The sequence below is a fragment of the Mobula birostris genome, chromosome 23 (assembly GCF_030028105.1).
Source record: "Mobula birostris isolate sMobBir1 chromosome 23, sMobBir1.hap1, whole genome shotgun sequence".
Lineage (NCBI taxonomy): Eukaryota > Metazoa > Chordata > Chondrichthyes > Myliobatiformes > Myliobatidae > Mobula > Mobula birostris.
Window position 1 is genome coordinate 6,539,765 of NC_092392.1, and position 23,855 is coordinate 6,563,619.

General features: G+C 47.2%; 1 protein-coding gene across 1 annotated transcript in view; it reads right to left on the reverse strand.

Moving 5' to 3' along the window:
- Positions 1–22,514, reverse strand: part of tspan33a (tetraspanin 33a) — a 44,462-nt gene extending 21,948 nt beyond the window's left edge. Inside the window, exons 1-4 of the mRNA XM_072241083.1 lie at positions 22,230–22,514; positions 7,106–7,163; positions 5,964–6,091; positions 4,415–4,489 (exon numbers count right to left, since the gene is read on the reverse strand). Coding sequence (XP_072097184.1) covers positions 4,415–4,489; positions 5,964–6,091; positions 7,106–7,163; positions 22,230–22,319 — 351 coding nt within the window. The 5' untranslated portion in view covers positions 22,320–22,514. The remainder of the gene's footprint in view (positions 1–4,414; positions 4,490–5,963; positions 6,092–7,105; positions 7,164–22,229) is intronic.
- Positions 22,515–23,855: the final 1,341 nt, after the last annotated feature.

A 23,855-nucleotide genomic window follows, 5' to 3' on the forward strand; every position in this document is an offset into this window, starting at 1 on the left:
GACAACAAATTTTTTGAAAATGTTGTTTCCCGGAGTTTTTCTTTGGTTTATGATAGACCACTTGAAGCCAAATGCAAATATAATTTCGGAATACTTGTATCATATGGGAGTTTGGAGAAACAAGAAATTATTTTCAATTGAATATAATGTGTTTAATTGCATAACAGTGCTGACGCTTTGCAATACTCAAATAAGCTAAATGTTTTGTTGATGATTTTCATTTGTACTCAGCATCTGAAACTTCTTGCATAAGTGTCTAACAATAATCAGCCAGCATTGATGGTTCCAGTTGCCCTGATACCGTTTCTCCATGACACCTTGCTCGTCACTGACAGCGACAAGATTTGCAGGGAAGAAGTCTAAATGGAAATGCAGAAAATGAATCTTTAGTGACCTGTTGCACTTCATGGCTTTGTCTGCTTGAAGCATGTTGACAACCAGCTGCATATAGTTTGGTGCTCTGTAGTCGCCAAGAAAATTTTCAACAACATCCTTCAATACCTTCCATGCAATTTTCTCCAGTCCCACTAGAAGTTCTTCTAATTGCCTGTCACTAATTTATGGAGTAACAAAAATGCCCTCCTTAACCAATTTGCATTAGTTATTCTGTCTCAAATATCCAAATCCTTCACGGAAATGTTTGTGCCTGTTGACAGCAGATTCCATCCATGAAGTCTTGAACCCAGTAATTCTGCTTTTGCCTTTGACAAACTCAAGTCTCTGACCAGGTCCTTTAACTCAGAGTGAGTTATCAGACGAGGCTCACTCGACATAAAGGGTTCAAAATCCGTTTCAGTATCGGTGTCGTTTTCCACTCCTGGCATCTTCGTCTGCCTCCTCCAGACTCCACGTTCCGGTGGAGGACCATCGTCATGCGGCTCAGGTCTCATGGTGAATGGAGATTGGTGTATTCAGCGGATTTCTTGTTTGTAGCAGAGAAACCAGACGCACTGGTCAGAGAGAAGGAGCAGCCTGTCACACAATCCTTCTGCTCCCATCATATCATCGGGACAGCGAATGGCGTTGACTTCTGAGTACCTCTGAGCCAAGCGCTACGTTCCACAGTGCGTGTTGTGTGACAAATGTGAGGAGCCCAGGCTTCATCTTGGTCGCCAATTTTACACCCAAAGTAGAGCTCATAGGCTTTCTTAAGAAGAGGAGTCATGCTCCATCTGTGAGATTTAAGTGTATACTCACCAGAAATATAACAGGAAGCATGACTGCTGGCGAGACATTTTGCCATCACAAACACAGTTGCTTTATTATTATAATGAGTACACACAATATGCTATGCGCGTAGAGCAAGCACATCGTGATCACAAACTGATATACGTGTAAACACAATGGTGTCTGTGTTTGTGTGTGTGATGCTTTTTCTAACCTTTCTAAAACCTGTCCCGCCATGCAGCATCCTCCCTGCCCGACCTTGCCCAGGCCTGCCTGGACAAGACAGAAAACTTTTCAGCTTACACCGTAAGCAACATTTTAATTGACATGAATTATGAATTGAAATAACAAATATAGGAGATTTCAAAAATTGCTGTGCGATAGGGAAATTTCATGATGATTTTCATGATCAGCAGCCCAAAATCAATAAGACACCCAAAAGTATTCAGGAAGCAAAATCTTTGTTGTCCAGTGTAATACAAAAGAAAGTTCCAGCTGTGCGACGCCAAAGGCTACGTGCACAGAAGCATTTCAGTCACTGCACGGCCGTGCACGAGCTAGGCTTAGAGAGAACAGAGCCCAGAATTCACCAACGCCAATCCGTACGCCTTTGGACTGTGGGAGGAAACCAGAGCAGCGGGAGGAAACCCACTCGGTCGTGGGGAGAGCGAACACACTCCACTGACAGAAACACAAAATAATCTGCAGATGCTGGGATCAAAGCAACACTCACAACACGCTGGAGGAGCTCAGCAGGTCGGGCAGCATCCGTGGAAACGATCAGTCGACGTTTTGGGCCAGAACCCTTCGTCAAGACTGAAGAGGGAAGGGGGCAGAGGCCCTATAAAGAAGGTGGGGGAGGTTTGGAGGGATCTCCACTGACAGAAGTAGCAATTAAACCCTAATCGCTGGTACTGTAAAGCCCCACACCAGCTGATGCGCTACTGAGCCCTGAAGATTTTGCAACCTGATTGGGATGAATGGGGATGTCTCACACTGGCATCTCAGCACCGTAGCGCCTGCAAAGTGACGTGAGCTCCACCTGTACGTGGCAGACTAGAGGACTACAGCGACCGACGGCAGCAGATCCTGCTCAGGAAGTGGCCCCTCTGGCAGAGCCCCCATCCCAAAACACTCAAAGATGCAAACAACAGGAATTCTGCAGATGCTGGAAATTCAAACAACACACATCAAAGTTGCTGGTGAACGCAGCAGGCCAGGCAGCATCTCTAGGAAGAGGTGCAGTCGACGTTTCAGGCCGAGACCCTTCGTCAGGACTAACTGAAGGAAGAGTGAGTAAGGGATTTGAAAGTTCGAGGGGGAGGGTGAGATCCAAAATGATAGGAGAAGACAGGAGAGGGAGGGATGGAACCAAGAGCTGGACAGGTGATAGGCAAAGGGGATACGAGAGGATCATGGGACAGGAGGTCTGGGAAGAAAGACAAGTGGGGGGGGGACCCAGAGGATGGGCAAGGGGTATATTCAGAGGGACAGAGGGAGAAAAAGGAGACTGAGAGAAAGAATGTGTGTAGAAAAATAAGTAACAGATGGGGTACGAGGGGGAGGTGGGGCATTAGCGGAAGTTAGAGAAGTCGATGATCATGCCATCAAGTTGGAGGCTACCCAGACGGAATATAAGGTGTTGTTCCTCCAACCTGAGTGTGGCTTCATTTTTACAGTAGAGGAGGCCGTGGATAGACATGTCAGAATGGGAATGGTCTATCCACGGCCTCCTCTACTGTAAAGATGAAGCCACACTCAGGTTGGAGGAACAACACCTTATATTCCGTCTGGGTAGCCTCCAACCTGATGGCATGAACATCGACTTCTCAAACTTCCGCTAATGCCCCACCTCCCCCTCGTACCCCATCCGTTATTTATTTTTATACACACACGTCTTTCTCTCACTCTCCTTTTTCTCCCTCTGTCCCTCTGAATACACCTCTTGCCCATCCTCTGGGTCCACCCCCCCCGTCTTTCTTCCCGGACCTCCTGTCCCATGATCCTCTCGTGTCCCTTTTGCCTATCACCTGTCCAGCTCTTGGCTCTATCCCTCCCCCTCCTGTCTTCTCCTATCATTTTGGATCTCCCCCTCCCCCTCCAACTTTCAAATCCCTTACTCACTCTTCCTTCAGTTAGTCCTGACGAAGGGTCTCGGCCTGAAACGTCGACTGCACCTCTTCCTAGAGATGCTGCCTGGCCTGCTGCGTTCACCAGCAACTTTTATGTGTGTTACTCAAAGATGCGCAGGTTCAAGCCCCCTCAATTATTCCAGCTTCCTGTTAGCTACATCCAACTCCCTGATCTACCAGGGTCACAGAGCACAGAAACATGCCTTTCCACCTATCGGGTGCATGCTGACCAGGATTCCCAACCAAACTAGTCCCATTTGCCCACAGTTGGCCCATATCCCACTAAACCTTTCCTATTCATTTACCTTTTAAACTACAAGGACATCAGGGGTAAAGGAGGAATCTTTCACAGTTTGTTCATCTGGATTAAACTTATCCTTTAGCAAAGGCCCATGTTTAATCAGACTCAGACTCAGACTCAGCCAGTTCCATCACAGGCATCAGCCTCCCCACCAGAGGGCATCTTCACAAGGCCAAGCCTCAACTACTCATATTTCCACCGAGATACAACACTGGGCGGCACGGGAGGTTGTTCCTGCTTGTGGCCATCGAACCTTGCAGCTCCTCCCGTGGAGGGTCAGATACCCTGAGCCAATAGGCTGGTCCTGGACTTATTTTCAGCTGGCATAGTTTGCATATTGTTGTTTGATTGTTTGTGGTTTTTGTATTGCTATATTTATGCTCTATTCTTGGTTGGTGCGGCTGTAATGAAACCCAATTTCCCTCGGGATCAATAAAGTATATCTATCTATCTACTCCGCATCCACCCTTGGGGTCTGGGTCATGCCCCCTGCTCATGACTACCACCAGGGAGGAGGTACAGGAGCCTGAAAATGCACACTCAACATTTCACAAACAGCATCTCCCCTCCACCATCAGATTTCTGAATGGTCCATGAACACTGTTCCTCTTTATTCTCATTAGTACTTACGGTTTGCTTTGGTGTCATAAAACAGATACCGAAGTATGCCAGTGATAGGCAACGTTCCCTTATAACTAAACCCACTGCTTCCTGAACAGGAACCACCAGAGACAGATCCCTCCCCTCTGCCCTCAGAACTATAACCACACCCTCCGCCCCACTGACCACCCACATTACTCCACAAACATCATACCTGATCTGAAAAGATGAAGCCCAGAACCCCAGCGGCCAGCTGCAGCAAAAATACCAGCGTCAGGCAGATAGAGAACTGGAAAATCAAACCACATCAGATCGAGATCAGCACAGAGGAGGAGGGAGAGGGACAGAGAACATAAAGATGACCTTTATTTGTCACGGGTCCATCGAGACAGTGAAATGTGCTGCTTTGCGGACTGCCCCAACAGAGTCCGAGGCAGCTGACAAGTGATGCCATGTTTCCGGCGCCGACATAACATGCCCACAAATTACCAACTCCAACCGGTCTGTCTTTGGACTGTGGGAGGAAACCAGAGCACCCGGAGGAAACCACGTGGTCACGGGGAGAACGTTCAACCTCCTTACAGACGATGGCAGGAATGAAACCCTGATCGGTGGTCACTGGCATCATTAAGCAATTCTGCTAACCACTATGTCGCAGTGTAGCTCCTCGGACAGGAGGGAGTAGTCAGTCTAATTTTCTCTGTGAACAAGATTTGTTGCTTTATGACAGCTATTATACAGGCAACAGCCACTGTTTGCATATCTGGGGAGGGGGATTTCAAGCCAAGGGGAAGATGAGACATGGTGGTTAATGCTCAATAGTGAACAACACAGTGATAGGCTCTTTAACCCATGATGTCTGTTCCAAACAATGACAAATTAAACTCGTCTGCCTGTACACCAGCCCATCAGCATCCATTCCCTGCGTATTCCTGCGTCAAAGGCTCTGAAATGGCATGGTTGTGTCTCCTCCTATTGCCTCCCCCGGCAGCCCATCCCAGGCAGCATTCCTCTGAGGAAATAAGGTGCCCCACACACCCTCTTTAAATATCCCCCACTCTCATTTTGGATACACGCCCTCTGGTTTTGGGTGAGACGAGTAAACCGGAGAGCTGCAGGGATCTGGAAAGGAGCTGAGTGGCGCTCAGGACTGGGATGAAGATGGTGAACTTTCGAGGTGCATCCTCAGTAAGCAGGTATGGCGCATAGATACACCACCCCTCCCACTGACTTCTCAGTGGCAAATTCCACTTCTGGTGACATCCGTCCCTAGACGGGCCTGAAGGCCCTGGACAGAGTGAACGTGGGGGAGTCTAGGACCAGAGGGCACAGCCTCAGAATACAAGGATGTCCCTTTCAAACAGAGATGAGGAATTTCAGAGGGTGGTGAATCTGTGGAATTCATTGCCATAGACGGCTGTGAAAGCCACATCACTGGGGATATTTATAGCGGAAGTTGTAAGGTACTTGATTAGCCAGGGTGTCGAAGGTTACAGGGAGAAGGGCTGAAGGGAAAATAAGTGGATGATGATCAGATGGTGGGGCAGACTAGATGAGCAAATGGTCTACTCTGCTCCCATGTCTCATCTTATTTTAAGGGTCACTCCACAAGTGGCAGGCAACGGGAATGTCCAGATACTCTGAACCCAACTGAGAGGGTCCTGACTTCAGAAAGAGCGGGGCTTTACCGTCATTGCTCTAACAGAGAAGGCAGGGAAGCTTCTCCCAGCCACCAGCCCAGCCTCCATGAAAGCATTACTCACCGTCTGCAGGAGGCAGATATTCTCCCGTAGTGATCCGATGCACCCACAGAATGTGATCAGGAACATCAGAGCGCCCACCACGATCAGGAGAATGGCAGGGTCCACAGAAAGATACGCCATGGCCGCCTCTGCAAAACAGGGTATCTCTGTCATAACCCCATCGCTCTTTCAATTGGCCACCCCTCTCCAGACCAAGTACACCCTCCAAATTAACCTTCAATTGGCCACCCCTCTCCAGACCAAGCACACCCTCCAAATTAACCTTCAGCTGGCCACCCCTCTCCAGACCAAGTACACCCTCCAAATTAACCTTCAACTGGCCACCCCTCTCCAGACCAAGTACACCCTCCAAATTAACCTTCAACTGGCCACCCCTATTCAGACCAAGTACACCCTCCAAATTAACCTTCAACTGGCCACCCATCGCCAGACCAAGTACACCCTCCAAATTAACCTTCAACTGGCCACCCCTATCCAGACCAAGTACACCCTCCAAATTAACCTTCAACTGGCCACCCATCGCCAGACCAAGTACACCCTCCAAATTAACCTTCAACTGGCCACCCCTCTCCAGACCAAGTACACCCTCCAAATTAACCTTCTACCACAACATTCCATTACTCCCACTCTTGAAAGGCTAGATAGAGTGGACCTGGAGAAGATGTTTCCAATAGTGGTCAAGTCTAGGAGCAGAGGACACAGCCTCAGAATAGGACAGAAATAAGGAGGAGTTTCTTTCACCAGAGGAGGTGACTCTGAGGAATTTATTGCCACAGAGGCTGGGGAGGTTAAGTCATTGGGTATATTTAAAGCAGATATTGATAGGTTTTTCATTAGTAAAGGTAACAAGGGTTACGAGGAAAAGACAGGGGAATGGGGTTAAGAGGGATCATAAACCAGCCGTGACGAAATGGTGGAACAGACTTGATTGGCCAAATGGCCCAATTCTGCTCCTTATGGTCTCTGCATCATCCAGTTGCCAAGCCCAAGGCTCCACCTCTTGACCTATAAAATATCTAAATTCTACCCCTCAACATCCACCGATGAACTCCTCCCCTGACCTTGATCCCCCACCTCTGCCAGTCTTTTCCCAGCAACCCCCCCCCCCCCAAGAGAAATCAGCACAGCTTGCAGCCACCCACCAGCATGCTTCATGACCCTGGCGTACAAACCGATGGCAACCATCACCAAGGAGATAGTCTAGAGAAAAAAGACAAACAGGTCAGCATTCGTCAGGAAAGTTAAACCATAGCTGAGCTGTTTTGCTCTCTCTCTTTTTGCACTAATTATCGACATCTAGTGGCCACTTTGTTTGCTACCTCCTGCACCTAATATTCATGCCCTGAAAATGATGATTTTACCTAGATTTTTACATATTTTTCAAAATATACCTATCCTTTTAACTAAAAAAGTTTTTGATCAAATTGATTCTATTATTTCGTCCTTTATTTGGAATAATAAAAAACCAAGAATTAATAAGTATCATTTGCAAAAATCTAAAAAAGATGGTGGACTTGCACTACCTAATTTAAGACTGTATTATTGGGCTCTTAATATTCAACAATTATGTTTTTGGCTATATTGGCTCGACGATAGCCAAAAACCAGCTTGGATTGATTTGGAATTAAACGCTATCAAACAATTTCATTTAACCTCATTATTAGGATCTTCATTACCTTTACAACTTGCTAAAATTCCAAATTTTTTTTCTACCCTGTTATTAAACAGTCCTTACGGATTTGGTTTCAGTTTCGCAGCTCTTTTTAATTTTAAACAATTTAAATTGTCTAGCTCTTTATATCGAAATTTTCTATTTAAACCATCAATAACCAACCCCATTTTTCTCTTATGGAGAAATAACAGGATGTGTTTTTTTTTGCAGATTTATTTTGTGATGGTCAATTGATGACTTTTGAAGAGTTAATTAGCAAATATTCTCTCTCTCAGACATTTCTTGTAATATCTTCAGGTTAGACATTTTTTATAAAAATACTTATCTAATTTTCCATATATGCAAGAATCTGATTTGTTGGATACTATTTTGAATATGAATCCTTTAGTGAGAAGCTCCATTGTAGAATTTATAATTTATTTTTACTACAAAAAGATAACCTCTCACTAAAGATCAAACAAGATAGGGAGAGAGAACTTAATATGACCTTTGTTATGAAGATTGGTTGCGAGTTCTGAAAATGGTCAATTCTTCTTCGATATGTGCCAATCACTGTTTAATTCAATTTAAAATTGTTCACCATTATTATTTAACAAAGGAGAGACTATCCAAAATATTTCCAAACATAGACAACTATTGTGATAGGTATAAAACTGAAGTAGCCATTTTGTCACATATGTTCTGGTCATGTTCTTCATTAAAATCTTTTTGGAAATCTTTATTTTCTACAATCTCTAATGCTCTGAAAATTAATTTACAATGTAATATATTGACTGTTCTATTTGAAATAGTTCCTCATCACATTCAGGGTATTTCATCTTCAGACCAACATGTAGTTGCAGTTGTTACATTGTTGGCAAGAAGGGCTATTTTATTGAAATGGAAAGATACCTCCGTCCCTACATTAACTCAATGGTTTTCCCAAGTAACGTTATGTCTTAGTTTGGAAAAAATAAGAAGTAGAACTTTTGATCCTCGATTCGATTTTGAGAGAAGACGGGGCTCTTTTGCCAAATATTATCATTTAATTTGAATTAATTTATTTGGTTTCCTTCCAATCTTATTTTATATAAATGTGAATTGGCGGTTGACTGGTTGATGATTTTTCTTTTCTCTATATATAGATGATTGTAAGACGGATTGCTCCAGGAGTTGGTTCCTAATAGATTTTTTTCCTCCCCCCCCCACTTTTTCTTTCTCTTGTAGTTAGTGGTTTTTTTTCTTTTAGTTAGTTGGGGTTCTCTATTTTTCCTTTTTTTCTTTATAAAAAATATTTTTTTCATCATATATTATTCTTTTTTGATGTTTTTCTTCAGCTTTATTAACTGTATATGTATCAATTTGTTGAAGTCTTGTACCATTTTATAGCTGTAGAAGATTATGTATCAATAAAAAGATATTAAAAATGAAATAAAGTGGCCACTGAGTGTATGTTTGCGGTCTTCTGGGGCTGTAGCCCATCCACTTCGATGTTTGACGTGTTGTTGATTCAGAGATGCCCTTCTGTACACCACTGTTGTAATGTATGGTTATTTGAGTTACTCTCTCCTTCCTGTCAGCTTGGACCAGTCTGGCCATTCTCCTCTGATCTCTCTCATTAATGAGGCATCTTCACCCACAGAATGTTTTTGTTCTTCGTATCATTCTCTGTAAACTCTAGAGACAATTGTACATGAAAATACCAGGGATACTCTGAGATACTGAGATACTCAAACCACCCCATCTGGCACCAACAATCATTCCACAGTCAGAGTCACTTTGATCACATTTCTTCCCCAGTATGATGTTTGGTCTGAACAACAAGTGAACCTCATGACCATGTTTGCATTTTTTATGCATTGAGTTGCTGCCACACGATTGGCTGATTAGTTATTTGCATTAATGAGGTGTACCTAATAAAGTGGCCACTGAATGTATGTCAGCAATAATAAACCCAATTCTGATGCTGAGTCAATGGAAACATAAGCCTAACTGTAGGCCAGCTGCTCTCCAACCCACGGCCCGGTTGAGTTCCTCCTTCCACCACCTACTCAGAGCAGTTCAGGCACACTCCCCAGCCAGCTCTACACTAATCCTGTAAAATGCCACAGTTGAGGCCCGAATCTAAAGCAGGACCAGATCTCGTTCAGCTACATGCTACAGATCTCGTTCAGCTACATGCCACTTGGCCCATCAAATCTGCTCTAACCTTCCATCATGACCGATTTATTATCCCTCTCAACCCCATTCACCTGCCTTCTCCCCATTACAATTGATGCCCTGACTAATCAAGAACCTCTCAACCTCCACTTTAAATACACCCAATGACTTGGCCTCCCATAGCCATCTGTGGCAATGAATTCACAGCCTCAGCACCTTCTGCCTGAAGAACGTTCTCCTTATCTCTGTACTTAAAGACTGTGCCCTCTGGTCCTAGACTCCCCCACTATTGAAAACATTCTCTCCATGTCCACTCTGCCTAAGCCTTTCAATATTTGGGAAGTTTCAATAACAACCCCACACCCCCACCCCCATTCTTCTAAACTCCAGAGAGTACAGACCCAGGCTCTTCCTACGTTAACCCTTTCATTTCCAGGATTATTCTCGTAAATCTCCTCCGGACCCTCTCTAAATCCCTTCAACACGCAATCAGTTGACTGAGTTCCGGATGAGGCCTGGCTCATGGTCTGGGAGTTAAGGCTGCAGCCGGTGCAATTGATCCAGGTCTCGTCAACCATACCGCCTTCCTGCCCTATCACGGTTGGTAAAGAGAACCTGGCATCAGAGGAGTGAGAGCAGGGAGTGGGGTGCTGTTGTTAAGAAGGTGCAAAGGTGTTCCTACTATCGAAGCTAGCTTAAAACCCTGTGATCCTCTTAGAACATGGGATCCAAGAATGTTAGTAGTGGAACAGGGGATTGGAGAAAGTTTTAGTACAGACTTTTCATTTCAACTGCTTTACTTCTAATACCCTCTTCCCTTGCTCAAAGAAAAAAAATCAAACTATAACAAACTTCTTGTGGAGTTAAATTGAAGATAATACCACCTGGAAGAACGAACTGCTGTTTGGCTCAGTGGAAATACCACAAACACCAGGCCTGTAACCCTATGACGTTCCTAAACAGTCCTGCTGCCCACCAAATTAAAATCTTGTCAGGACTCTGTTCTGACCGACGGCTGGCCTGGGTTCATCAGCGGCTGAGCGGTCAGTGAGAGGGACGCCTGGGACCACCAGCGGCTGAGCGCTCAGTGTGAGGGACGCCTGGGACCACCAGCGGCTGAGCGGTCAGTGTGAGGGACGCCTGGGACCACCAGCGGCTGAGCGGTCAGTGTGAGGGACGCCTGGGACCACCAGCGGCTGAGCGGTCAGTGAGAGGGACGCCTGGGACCACCAGCGGCTGAGCGGTCAGTGTGAGGGACACCTGGCCCGGGTTCACCAGCGGCTGAGCGGTCAGTGTGAGGGACGCCTGGGACCACCAGCTGCTGAGGAGTCAGTGTGAGGGACGCCTGGGACCACCAGCGGCTGAGCGGTCAGTGTGAGGGACGCCTGGGACCACCAGCGGCTGAGCGGTCAGTGTGAGGGACGCCTGGGTTCACCAGCGGCTGAACGGTCAGTGTGAGGGACGCCTGGAACCACCAGCGGCTGAGCGGTCAGTGTGAGGGACGCCTGGGACCACCAGCGGCTGAGCGGTCAGTGTGAGGGACGCCTGGCCCGGGTTCACCAGCGGCTGAGCGGTCAGTGTGAGGGACGCCTGGCCCGGGTTCACCAGCGGCTGAGCGGTCAGTGTGAGGGACGCCTGGGACCACCAGCGGCTGAGCGGTCAGTGTGAGGGACGCCTGGCCCGGGTTCACCAGCGGCTGAGCGGTCAGTGTGAGGGACGCCTGGCCCGGGTTCACCAGCGGCTGAGCGGTCAGTGTGAGGGACACCTGGCCCGGGTTCACCAGCGGCTGAGCGGTCAGTGTGAGGGACGCCTGGCCCGGGTTCACCAGCGGCTGAGCGGTCAGTGTGAGGGACGCCTGGCCCGGGTTCATCAGCAGCTGAACGGTCAGTGTGAGGGACGCCTGGGACCACCAGCGGCTGAGCGGTCAGTGTGAGGGACGCCTGGCCCGGGTTCACCAGCGGCTGAGCGGTCAGTGTGAGGGACGCCTGGCCCGGGTTCACCAGCGGCTGAGCGGTCAGTGTGAGGGACGCCTGGCCCGGGTTCACCAGCGGCTGAGCGGTCAGTGTGAGGGACGCCTGGCCCGGGTTCACCAGCGGCTGAGCGGTCAGTGTGAGGGACGCCTGGCCCGGGTTCACCAGCGGCTGAGCGGTCAGTGTGAGGGACGCCTGGCCCGGGTTCACCAGCGGCTGAGCGGCCAGTGTGAGGGACGCCTGGCCCGGGTTCACCAGCGGCTGAGCCGTCATCAGTGTGACTGAAGAAACAATCCAGTCAATGACAAGCCACAGGTTGCAATCACATGCTGGGAAGAGCAACACACACAAAGTGCTGCAGAAGCTGATCAGGCCAGGCAGCAGCTGTGGAGTAAAGAGTAAACAGTCGACGTTTCGGGCCGAGGCCCTTCAGCAGGACTGAGAAGTCAGGGTAAGGTGGGGGCGGAGGGAGAAGAGTACAAGGTGGTAGGTGATAGGTGAAGCTGGGAGGGGTGAGGTAAAGAGCTGGGAAGCTGATTGGTGGAAGAGATACAGGGCTGGAGATGGGGGAGTCTGACAGGAGAGGATAGAGGACCATGAAAGAAAGGGAAGGGGGAGGTGATGGGCAGGTAAGGAGATAAGGAGACAATGGTTGGGGGGACAGTTACCAGAAGTTCGAGAAATTGATGTTCATTCCATCAGGTTGGAGGCTTCCCAGACAGAATAGAACAGGGGTCCCCAACCCTTCTTTGCACCGTGGCCTGGTTTAATATTGACAATATTTTTGCCGACCAGCCGTCTGGGGGGGTGGGGTGGTGGATGTTCAAATAGGGTTAACTCACCTCAACACGTCTTTTTTACTGTTAGGGTTGCCAACTTTCTCACTCCCAAATGAGGGACAAAAGTAGCAGTCAAATACGGACACTTGTGTTTACCCCGAGAAAGACTACCATGACCATGAAGCCTTGCGCGGGCACCTGTGTGCGCATGCGTGACTGTGCATATGATGTGCGCATGCGCGTACGTGCCGATTTGTTTTTCCACAAATCGGGTTTGGCTTAATCTTCTCAACTACACTGTACATACAGGTACATGATTTCTACTTTATACAGGCTCTGTATTTATCATATCATTCCTGCTTTTACTATATGTTAGTGTTATTTTAGGTTTTATGTGTTATTCTGTTGGTTACTTTTTTGGGTCTGGGCACGCTCAAAAAATTTTCCCATATAGATTAATGGTAATTGCTTCTTCACTTCATGCCATTTTGGTATGAAAGGTCTCTACCTTAGCGGGGGAAATACAGGACAAGGGCAGTCCCGTATGGGACAAACCAATTTAGCCCAATATACAGGATGTCCTGGCAAATACGGGACAGTTGGCAACCCTATGTTCAAGTTCAACAGTGTGTGACAGGGAATGAGGAAAGGTGCAGCTGACTCATATTGTCTCCTCACGGCCCGGTAGCACATGCCCTGCGGCCTGGTGGTTGGGGACCGCTGGAATAGAAAGTGTTGCCCCCCACCCAACCCAAGTATGGTCGCATCCTGGCAGAAGAGGAGACTATTCCTACACAAAAAGCTTCAGTCTGTTTAACCAGTTCATTGTGTTGTTTCTGCACAACCACCCACCTCTCCCAACACTGCCCTGTGCCAATGAACCAAACATACAGCACTCTGACAGATTATTGACAGGCAACAATTGCAGATTCTAGTGCACAATCCCAACCATTTTGGACAAGGCAGCTAAAGGTTTTAATTGCTATCAAGCGTGGATTCCCTGGAATGCAAAGGGCAAGGATAAAATGTAATGCACAATCCAGCACTACGGATCCAGCAAGGATTGTGCTGAACCAGTCACACAAAGCTTGCAGGGAAAGCAGGGAGTTTACTCAGGTAACTGTGCCCTTCCTTAATTTGAGGGCCGCAAATAAGACCCCTTGTGTGACTCATTCAATATTCTAAGAATTTGTTAACATGTCGAGAAGCATCTGCCAGAGCTGACCACTGCCTCGCTACCCAGGGAAACTTCCCTCCAGATCTTCTCCCAACAGTGGGAGAGCTGGCCACCCCTCGATGTCAGTCTGTAGTCCCACCAAACACTCAGAATTCATGGCCAGTCAGCACCTTGAACCTCTCTGGCCATTTAGTTTTGATCATGGCTAATCCATCCATTGGCAGACCACAGAGAACCCTGTATAAAGAGCTTCTGCAGAGCTGGAAAACCAGGACAGCACTCACAAATTGCTGGAGGAACTCAGTAAGTCAGGTAGCATCTATGAAGAGGAATAAAAAGATAACGCTTTGAGCCCTGAAGAAGGGTCTCAGCCCAAATTGTCGACTATCTATTCATTTCCACAGATGCTGCCCGACCTGCTGAGTTCCTGCAGCATTTTGTGTGTGTTACCCTGTTTAAAGAGTCAGTGGTTTAATGGTTAATCAGACCAGCTCAGTGATCTACACGTCTGGGTTGTTCACACCTGTTCCCAAGAAAATTCCTGGCATTCTTACACATTCAGGCAGGCCCAAGCTAGTCCTCTACCATTTGAAACTTGCTGATAAATTGGTATTTAATCAAAATAAGGGAACTGACCTCGTGCTTTCAAAACCTCAGGCACCTCAGTAAAAGAAAGCCTTTTGAAATTTTATCTCAGTTACTGCGTAGTGAAACACAGCACCTTGAGCACAGCAAGATCCCCTGGAGTGATTGATTTTTTATTGCAACATTACTGCTTACTTTTTAAAACTTTTTGTCATAAATGCTCCTGATGCTAAATGTCAATCTTCCAGAATGCTTCTATTATTTGTTAATTTATCTGTGGTAATATTACTTTATGTGTGGTGCACCTTGGTCTGGAGGGAGGTTGCTTCGTTTGGCAGTGTACGTGTGACCATAAACTTCAACTTGACTTTTAAAAAAAAAATTCTCTTGCATGCCGTCCTTACAGATCATTTCATTACAACAGTGCACTGAGGAAGTACAAGGGAAAGGAAAGCAACATCGGAAAGTAGAGTTAACTGTTACAGTTACAGGGAAAGTGCAGTATATAATGCAAGCCCATAGCAAGGTAGATTATGAGGTCCTAGATCTGCTCTTAAAAGATAAGGTTAATTGAGAGCATTAGATTAACCACCACACTCAATCCTTCTTCTCAAGATATTGCTATTAGATCCTGTTCATCCACCCAAGCAATCTGCGTCTCATCCTTCACGAGTGCAGGAGGGGCTTTGATCTGGGGGTGATTTACAAACTCCAAGCTGGGATTTGAACCCATGACGAGAGAACGCAGCCCACTGAATTAATACCAGGATTATTTGATATTTGCATTATCCAGGTTCCTGAGCTCACCAGTCAGGAAATCAGGAAAGCTTCCAAAAACTCTGAATGGATTGGGACAGCAAGGTACCCTGAAGCAAATTTAGTTGGAAAATAAAATAATCTTGTGGAGGTACAATGGGAGCTGTATTTTACATCACCCCTACATTCCTGCTCCCTCCCTTTCCCTCTCCTACGCTGCACCCTACATTATATCCCTCCAAAGTTGTTTACCCCTACCTCACTGAGTACCAACAAAAATAGTTTCATCTTTTAATAAACATGAGAACTTCTGCAGACACTGGAGATCCAGAGCAACTCACAGAAAATGCTGGAGAGACTCAGCTGGTCAGGCAGCATCAATGGAGAGGAATAGACAGTTGACATTCCGGGCTGAGATTCTTCTTCATTCTTTAATGCACCATAAAACTGCCCCCGAGACTGTACCCCATCTCCCTCCAGTTCCGTGAGCACTCAGGTCCCCTGACGTTGGCTGACACTTGTGCCTTCCACTGTTTCTTATTCCCAATGTGTCACAAATCAACGCAACTAATGAAGCTGCTGCCAAGCGTGCTGTGCTCATAATCTGAAGCCAACTGACACTCAGCCACGGCAGAACTTGAATCAAGAATGAGGCAGAACAATAACACGGCACAACTGAAAGCAACTGGAGTTTCTTAACCAGTACAGGGGTATGCAGTTCTTGCTGCATGTTACCACACTATAGTCAAAGCCTTAGTGACCTTCAACCAGTGCACTACACAGGTTTACTTCCTCCCCCGACAGCAGACTATGAGTGCACTAGGAGGGGAACAGGAAAACACAAATGTGCCCAGCACTGTCGAGATCTTTCATTGTCTGTGGGGAGGGGTGGGCTTCGGGGGGGAAAATATTTATTGGGACCTACCAAATGTAAGTCAGTCTCCAAGAGCTTGCAATTCAGAAATAACACAGTCAGTCTTTCACTGGGAGACAAATCCAGCCAGGGTCAAGGGGTTAAAGGTGAAAGGCAGCCTCCTAGGGTGGCATGGTAATGTAGCAGTTAGCGGGACGTGATTACAGCGACAGTGACCAGAGTTCAACTCCACTGCTGTCTGTACGGAGTTTGTACGTTCTCCCCGTGACCACGTGGGGCTCTTCCCTCGTTCCACAGACGCGCAGATTGGTTTGGTCATTAGTCACATGGTGTAACTGGGCGGTGCAGGCCCGCTGGGCCGGAAAGGCCGGTTGCCGTCCTGTTCTCTAAATTAAAAAACCAGCAGCAGCCATGTAGAACGCAGAGGAAAGGGCCACCTGTTGGCACGTACAGGGATTTTACACAGGCTGCTCCCACAGTACGACTCCCCACCGCATCCAGGGAAACATCCCACACGTCAGCATCCTGCTTCTCACAGAGCAAGTTCCCACTCAAAGCTTTAAGGATAAGCGCTTCCAGCCACTCCAGCTCTCCTGCGGTGGGAATTAACCTGATCTAACCAACATAAACCAGAGAGTGAGCCAGGGTCAACTACACTTTGGAAACTGAGCAAGGATGGGACATGATGCAACGGAGATTACATTCACTCTCTCCCTCTCCCCCCCCCCCCCCAGGAATCAGCCTGTAGAGAGCCATCACTGAATGGGGGTGGGGGAAAACAAATGCCACACCCCCACCCTCCAAGTACCCCGAGAGGAACCACGGGGGTGATGTCAGCCCTCCCTCGCAGCCCACAGAGGATGCACTGTTCCGCCTTCGGGTTCCATCCATTCCTGAGCCAACAGTAGACGTAGACATAGCAGCATTAAGCTGGTGCTGGCAATGTAAACGATGACCTTTAGCACACATTTAAATTCGTGATACTGCAACAAACTGAATGATCAGTCAAGTAATGCGATTTGAAAGCTGCTGTGGAAAAACAACATGCCCAGGAATGGGCAAGTCTACTAAAGCTAAATGACACATCCTAGTCCACACAGGCAGAGCCTTCCCACCAATGAGCTCATTTACAACGAACACTGTCACTGAAAAGCAGCGTCCACCCATCCCCAAGGACCCCCACCATTCAGACCATGCTTCTACCATTGGGCGGGAGGAACAAGAGCCTCAAGTCCCACACCAGCAGGATCAAGAACAGTTATTACCCTTCAGCCATCAAGCTCTTGAACCAGTGTGGATAACTTCACTCACCTCAACACTGAACTGACTTCACAACCTGTACACTCACTTAAGGCTTTTACAACTCAGAATTAATTAATTACTTATTTACATATTATTATTTGCTCAGTTTGTTCCCTTTTGCACATCGGATGTTTATCAGTCTTTGTTGAGTGTGGGTTTTATAAATTATATTGTATTTCTTATTTTCTGTAAATGCCTGAAAGAAAGTGAATCTCGAGGTATTATCTGGTGACATTACCCGTACTCTGGCAATAAATTTACTTTGAACTTTGAACCTAAATTCAGTCAGCCAGATGAAACTGCTCATCTATTCTCAGATTATGACTAGTGTTAAACACCTCAACCTTGCCTTTGTCCCATGCCTGTACCTAAAGAGAACAAATCTATCGCAATTTTGAAATTTAACCAATGATCAGTCTAAATTACACTCACAACACACTGGAGGAACTCAGCAGGTCAGGCAGCATCCGTGGAAACGATCAGTCAACGTATCGGGCTGGAACCCATTACGAGGGATGATCGATAAGTGCGTGGCCTAAGGTAGAAGGAGTCAATTTTTAAAAACCAAGCACATTTATTTTTCAACATAGTCCCCTCCTATATTTACACACTTAAGTCCAGCGATCGTGGAGCATACAGATTTTGGACCTCCAGAAAGTGTCCACAGCAGAGGTGATTGATAAGTTCGTGGCCTAAGGTAGAAGGAGAAGAGTTATACAGCTCTCGTTACATGCACATGCAGTTCAGCTCTGAGTGATTATGCAGAAAGTTTGAAGTTAATAACTCATCCCCTTCTACTTTAGGCCACGAACTTATTAATCACCCCTGATGAGTTATTAACTTCAAACTTTCTGCATAATCACTCAGAGTTGAACTGCACGTGCATGTAACGAGAGCTGTATAACTCATCTCCTACCTTAGGCCACAAACTTATCAATCACCCCTGCTGTGGGCACTTTCTAGAGGTCCAAGATCCATATGCTCCACAGCCACTGGACTGTGTGTAAATGTAGGAGGGGACTATGTTGAAAAACAAATGTGCTAGGTTTTCTAAAATTGACTCCTTCTAACCTAGGCCATGAACTTATCAATCACCCCTTGTATTTAATTGCCTCTGAAAATCTAACCCTGTGTCCCCATCACGAGAGGTGGAAACGGCAAGACCAGTCAACAGGGCTCTGGTGAAGCTGTGAAGGCCGTTCCCCTGTACAGTGGATTACAGAACCCCAACCATCCCAGCGACTTTGGACAATGGAGACAGAAGGACATCGATGGCCGATGCTCCACTGGGAGCCAAGGGCCCAAGAAGAAGAATTATTTAACGACAGGAAAGGCTTCCAGAATTTCAAAGTGCTTGCTTTGACAAAAGGTCTTCCCAAGATCACAAGTGATTCATCAGTTCTACCCATCCCATAGGAATTCAGCCACCTGGAGGAAATGGTTAATGAGAAACACCAACACCTCAGGTATTGGAGACCATATCTATGCGAGCTGCCCTCACAACTTAACCTCTTCCAGCTCTGGTGCACTCTCCAAGCCTGAAACACCCTCACTGAGCTACGGTGCCCTGACGAAACATGATATTTAAAATGGGCTCGAACCAAAGCTTTCCACTACTGAAACATGACTTCCACATTTCAGCATTGTAGCATCCCCCAGAGGAATAGTGCTCAACAGGTGCCTGGTTTCAAGTTGCTCCACAAGTGCCCATCAATTTTCTTCACTTACACACTCATTGAACTAAACACTCAGACCTCAATCAACTCCCAGATCACTGGTTGTGCGTGCAAAAACAGGTGACGAATATTCTCTCTTCTCTGCGTCAACACGCAGTGGCCACTTTATTAGGTACACCTGCTCATTAATGTAAATGTCTAATCAGCCAATCATGTGGCAGCAATTCAAGGCATAAAAGCATGCAGGCATGGTCAGAAGGTTCGATTGTTATTCAGACCAAACATCAGGATGGGGAAGAAATGTGATCTAAGTGACTTTGACCGTGGAATGATTGTTGGTGCCAGACGGGTCAGTTTGAGTATCTCAGAAATGGCTAATCTGAGATTTTCATATGCAACAGTCTCTAGTGTTCACAGAGAATAGTGGGAGAGACAAGAACATCAGATGAGCAGCAGTTCTGTAGGTGAAAAGTCTTGTTAACGAGAGGCCAGAGAATGGCCAGACTGTTTCAAGCTGACAGGGAGGCAATCATAACTCAAATAGCCATGCATTACAACAGTGGTGTGCAAAAGAGCATCTCTGAACGCACAACATGTCAAACCTTGAAGTGGATGGGCTACAGCAGCAGAAGACCAGGAACGTTTCATTGCTCTTCTCTCCTCTGCCAAGCTGCAGCTGACAGATCCCCCCCTCGCCATTCTCATCACTCAGTGGGTGACGTCGAGCCCATGAGAACGATTAGACAACATTGTTGTGCGAAGCTTTGGGACGTACTACAAGCCCGACAACAAGAAGATATTAACTGTTTACAATGTGGACATTCGCTGGAAAGAAAGTCACACTTTGTTAGCATGACCCCCAAGCTTCCCTAAAGAGCCTCGAGTCTGTTTCTGTGATTTTTAAAGACTGGAAGGCATACCTTCAGCACAGCAAGAGCACACAACTGCTGACATGTTAATGAGATCTTAGTTGGAAAGAGGATAACTATGGAATCTATCAGCCAGGGGATAAAAATCATCGGGTGCCAGGGAGGTTTGGTGTCTTTGAGTAAGCACCAGGTGATGTCATCTAAGGGAGCAGAAGTCAGCCATATGTGGTCAAAGGTAATTCCAGTCAAGTCCTGCAGAAACTGGCCTTTCACTGTGCTGCACAGCTCAGTGATGTGGCTACACAGCTGGCCACAATGCAACTTCTTATACACACTAGAAAGTCTGTAGCTGCTGGAAATCCAGAGCAACGCTGAAGGAACTCAACGTTTTAGGCAGGGACCCTTCTTCAGGACTGAGAAGGCGGGGGGGGGGGAAGAACCCAGAATAAAAAGGTGGGGGGAGGGGGAAGGAGGAGAGCTAGAAGGTCAGAGGTGAAACCTGGTGGGTGGAAAATGTCAAGGGCTGGAGAGGAAGGAATCTGATAATTGATAGGGGAGGAGAGTGGGCCATAGCAGAAAGGGAAGGAGGGCGGGGGGAACCCAGGGGGGAGTGAAGGGCAAGTAAGAAGAGGTTAGGAGTCAAAGTGGAAAATAGAAAAGGGGGGGAAAAGAAGAGAAACATATTTACCAATAGGAGAAATTGATATTCATGCCATCAGCATCCCACATGGAATACAGGGCCATGCAGGGACGGGATATAGAAGCTACTGACAGCTGTATGTAGCAGTGGTCAGCGAGCACACAGTGAACTGAATGAAGCACCACTAAACCCAGACCACGCTCTCTTCTCACTGCGTCCATCAGGAAGAAGGTACTCACACCGCCAGGTTCAGGAACAGTTATTACCTCTCCACCATCAGGCTCCTGAACCAGAGAGAACAACTTCACTCATCCCAACACTGAACCGTTCCCACACCTATGGACTCACTTTCAAGGATTCTTCATCTCATGTTCTCAATATTTATTGCTTGTTTGTTATTATTCTTTTTTTTCCTATTTGCACAGTTTGTCTTTTGCAGTGTTGAATGTCCAAGTTGGCGCAATCTTTCATTGATTCGATTATGGATTTACTGAGCGGGTCAAAAGAAAATGAAGCTCAGGGCTGTATATAGTGACAGGTGTACTTTGAGAATACATTTACTTTGAACTTTAATGCACAGGAATGCACCCTCTAACATGTTGGTAGAGAGAGTTTTATTTGGGTTTTTAGCGCTGGAAATAGTTACATTCCGACCCAATTTCCCTCGCGATCAATAAAGTATATCTATCTATCTCGGGCAGGCACCAGTTTCTGCTGATTGGAGTCACACCACTTTTTAAAAGTTTCATTCAGAAAGTTCATGAGCAGCGCCCTTGTGGGTTTAAGACCTGCAAGAGACTTGCCAGAGACTTGCCAGAATCCAGGTTGATATTCAGTTGCAGCCCCAGGGTAGTACTGTACTGTCCTTGGTACCATTCCTCAGGCGACATATTAAATACCCTATGACCTGTGACCTACCAGCTTGTCCCCTCCCCCCCACCTTCCTCCCCTTCCTTTCCAGTCCCGATGAAGAGTCTTGGCCCGGATCTGTTGTTCTATGCAAAATCAGCAGTTGCATTTCTCTCACGAATACAGGGAATAAACTGTAAGCAAGTCCATGCAAATACAAATGCAAATCTCTCGTTCCCAGAATGGTCAAAGGTTGACAAAAGAAATTCAGACTGCGGCCACGGCGCGATTGAGTGGTTAGTACAAAGCAGGTTAATTCGGCGTCCAATGAACGGGCCACTAGAACTAAAGGGATTGGAATCATTTTGGCAATCTTTCCTTGTTGGAGCGGTAGAAAAGTGCGCCCACTGTCCTGTTCACTTCTGTGTTGGGTGGCGGTCCGGGGTGGGGGGAATTTTGGAGGTCGGAGTGTTTCAAATCTTCCAGAAACGCTCTTCTATTAATTTTGCTCAAAGGGTGGTCAAGAGGGCCGAAGATAAAGAAACACGCGCCTCTTGAAAGCAACAACACTTGAGGTTTGAATGGAATCGGGAATTCCCTGAAAAAATTTAAAAATTCCAAATAGGTTTATAATAAACTTTTTAAAAATGCGATTTCCCCCGACATCGTGGGGGACCTCCAACGTTGTTTTAGAAAAAACTTTTATTTAAAAGCCTCTGTCGCTAGGAAAGCCCCGGGTGGTTGAAGGGACGCTGTTGAAAAATGCGAGGCGATTATGTGTACTAAACGCCCCGTGTTTCAGTCTCCTCGCTGAACATATTTGCACTGGGAAGAGAAGAGCAGGTTGCTAAGCTGCAAGTTTGCAGCCTACTCTAAAAACTGAGCACGCAGACCCACATACATTTTCCCTCGGGACACCGGAAGCAAAATAGATGCCAGGCGAGTTTACAAAAAAAATAACAATAAGCAATTACTTACCCAGAACAGCAGGTTAAACAAAAATAGTAAATATTTAACCACGGGGTTGACGAAGGTGAAATCCTCCCCCATCGCGCGGCTACGAGCCATGGTTGGTTGGTACAGATTCCCCTGAATACAAGGTCCAAACTGAATCTCTCAAGGTTTCGCTACAGAAATTGAAACCGATTAAAGCCACGTACTTCTGTTCCACCGGGCTGAGGTTTGCATTCACCTCCTTTCACGGCAAGGTAATTTACCCGCCCGTCTCCTCCGCAAATTAAAGCCAAACTGACGAGCCGGTGCTGCCGGTCAACCCAACCTGGAGGGGGGCGAGGCCGGCTATGGTCCCGCCTCCAAGACCTCGTCCAAACATTGGCGCCTCTCGCTTCTTATTGGTCGGTTCATGACTATCCGCGCATCCTATTAGATCTTCGTCCGTGCCCATCACTGCGCCCTGACCGTAATCTAGTTAGGTTGTGCCCTCACCTCGCCGACACGGCGTGACCCCGTTGGAATGTTACAGGTGTGGAGGAAACACGGACAGTTCAGGAGTTGGAAAGGGCAAAACCTCCGAAAATGAAACGAAAATAAAATCGTTCAAAATTGTCAGTAGGTCAGGCCCCACCTATGAAGAGAGGAATAAGACGAGGTTTAAAGTTAGATTTGAAAAGAATAAATAGTTAACTGAGAACAAACGTAGGAAAGGAACCGAAAGGACGTCTGCGGAAAGGTGGAAAGATGATATTATTTGATGATGCGCCCAGCAAGTAGAGATGCAAGGATTGGCAAAGGAATAACTCTACAACCTGGGCCCTCCGAGGCTTCCTCTTCCTCTCACCCCAACCCTCCCCTCTCCACTGACACCCCCAGCCTCCCCCCTCCACCCTCTGATCCCACTTCTCATCCGTGCCGGGTCTTTACCATCCCCTCCGACCTTCCACTCTCTGAGGCAGAGCGCCCTGTCCTCAGTAAGGGCCTCACCTTTGTCCCCCTTCGCCCACACCTCAGCGAGTTCCGTGTTCGCCATGATGCGGAACTGTTCTTCCGCCGTCTCCGTCTCCGAGCCTACTTCTTCGGCAAGGATTCTTCCACCCCCACCGATGACCCCTTCTCCCGTCTTCAACCTTCCTCTTCTTCATGGACACCCCGCTCTGGTCTTCTGCCTGCTCTGGATCTCTTTATCGCTAACTGCCGACGGGACATCAACCGTCTCGACTTCACCGCACCTTGTCCCCATTCCAACCTCACTCCTTCCGAACGCTCTGCTCTCCACTCCCTCCGCACTAATCCTAACCTTAGTATTAAACCCGCCGATATGGGGGGTGCTGTTGTAGTCTGGCGTACTGACCTCTACCTTGCCGAGGCACAGCGACAACTCGCAGATACCTCCTCTTATTTACCCCTCAATCATGACCCCACTAAGGAGCACCAGGCCATTGTCTCCCACACCATCACCGACTTTATCCGCTCAGGGGATCTCCCATCCGCTGCTACCAACCCTATAGTTCCCACACCCGCACTTCCCGTTTCTACCTCCTACCCAAGATCCACACACCTGCCTGTCCAGGCAGACCTATTGTCTCAGCTTGCTCCTGCCCCACCGAACTCGTTTCTGCATACCTCGACACGGTTTTATCCCCCCTT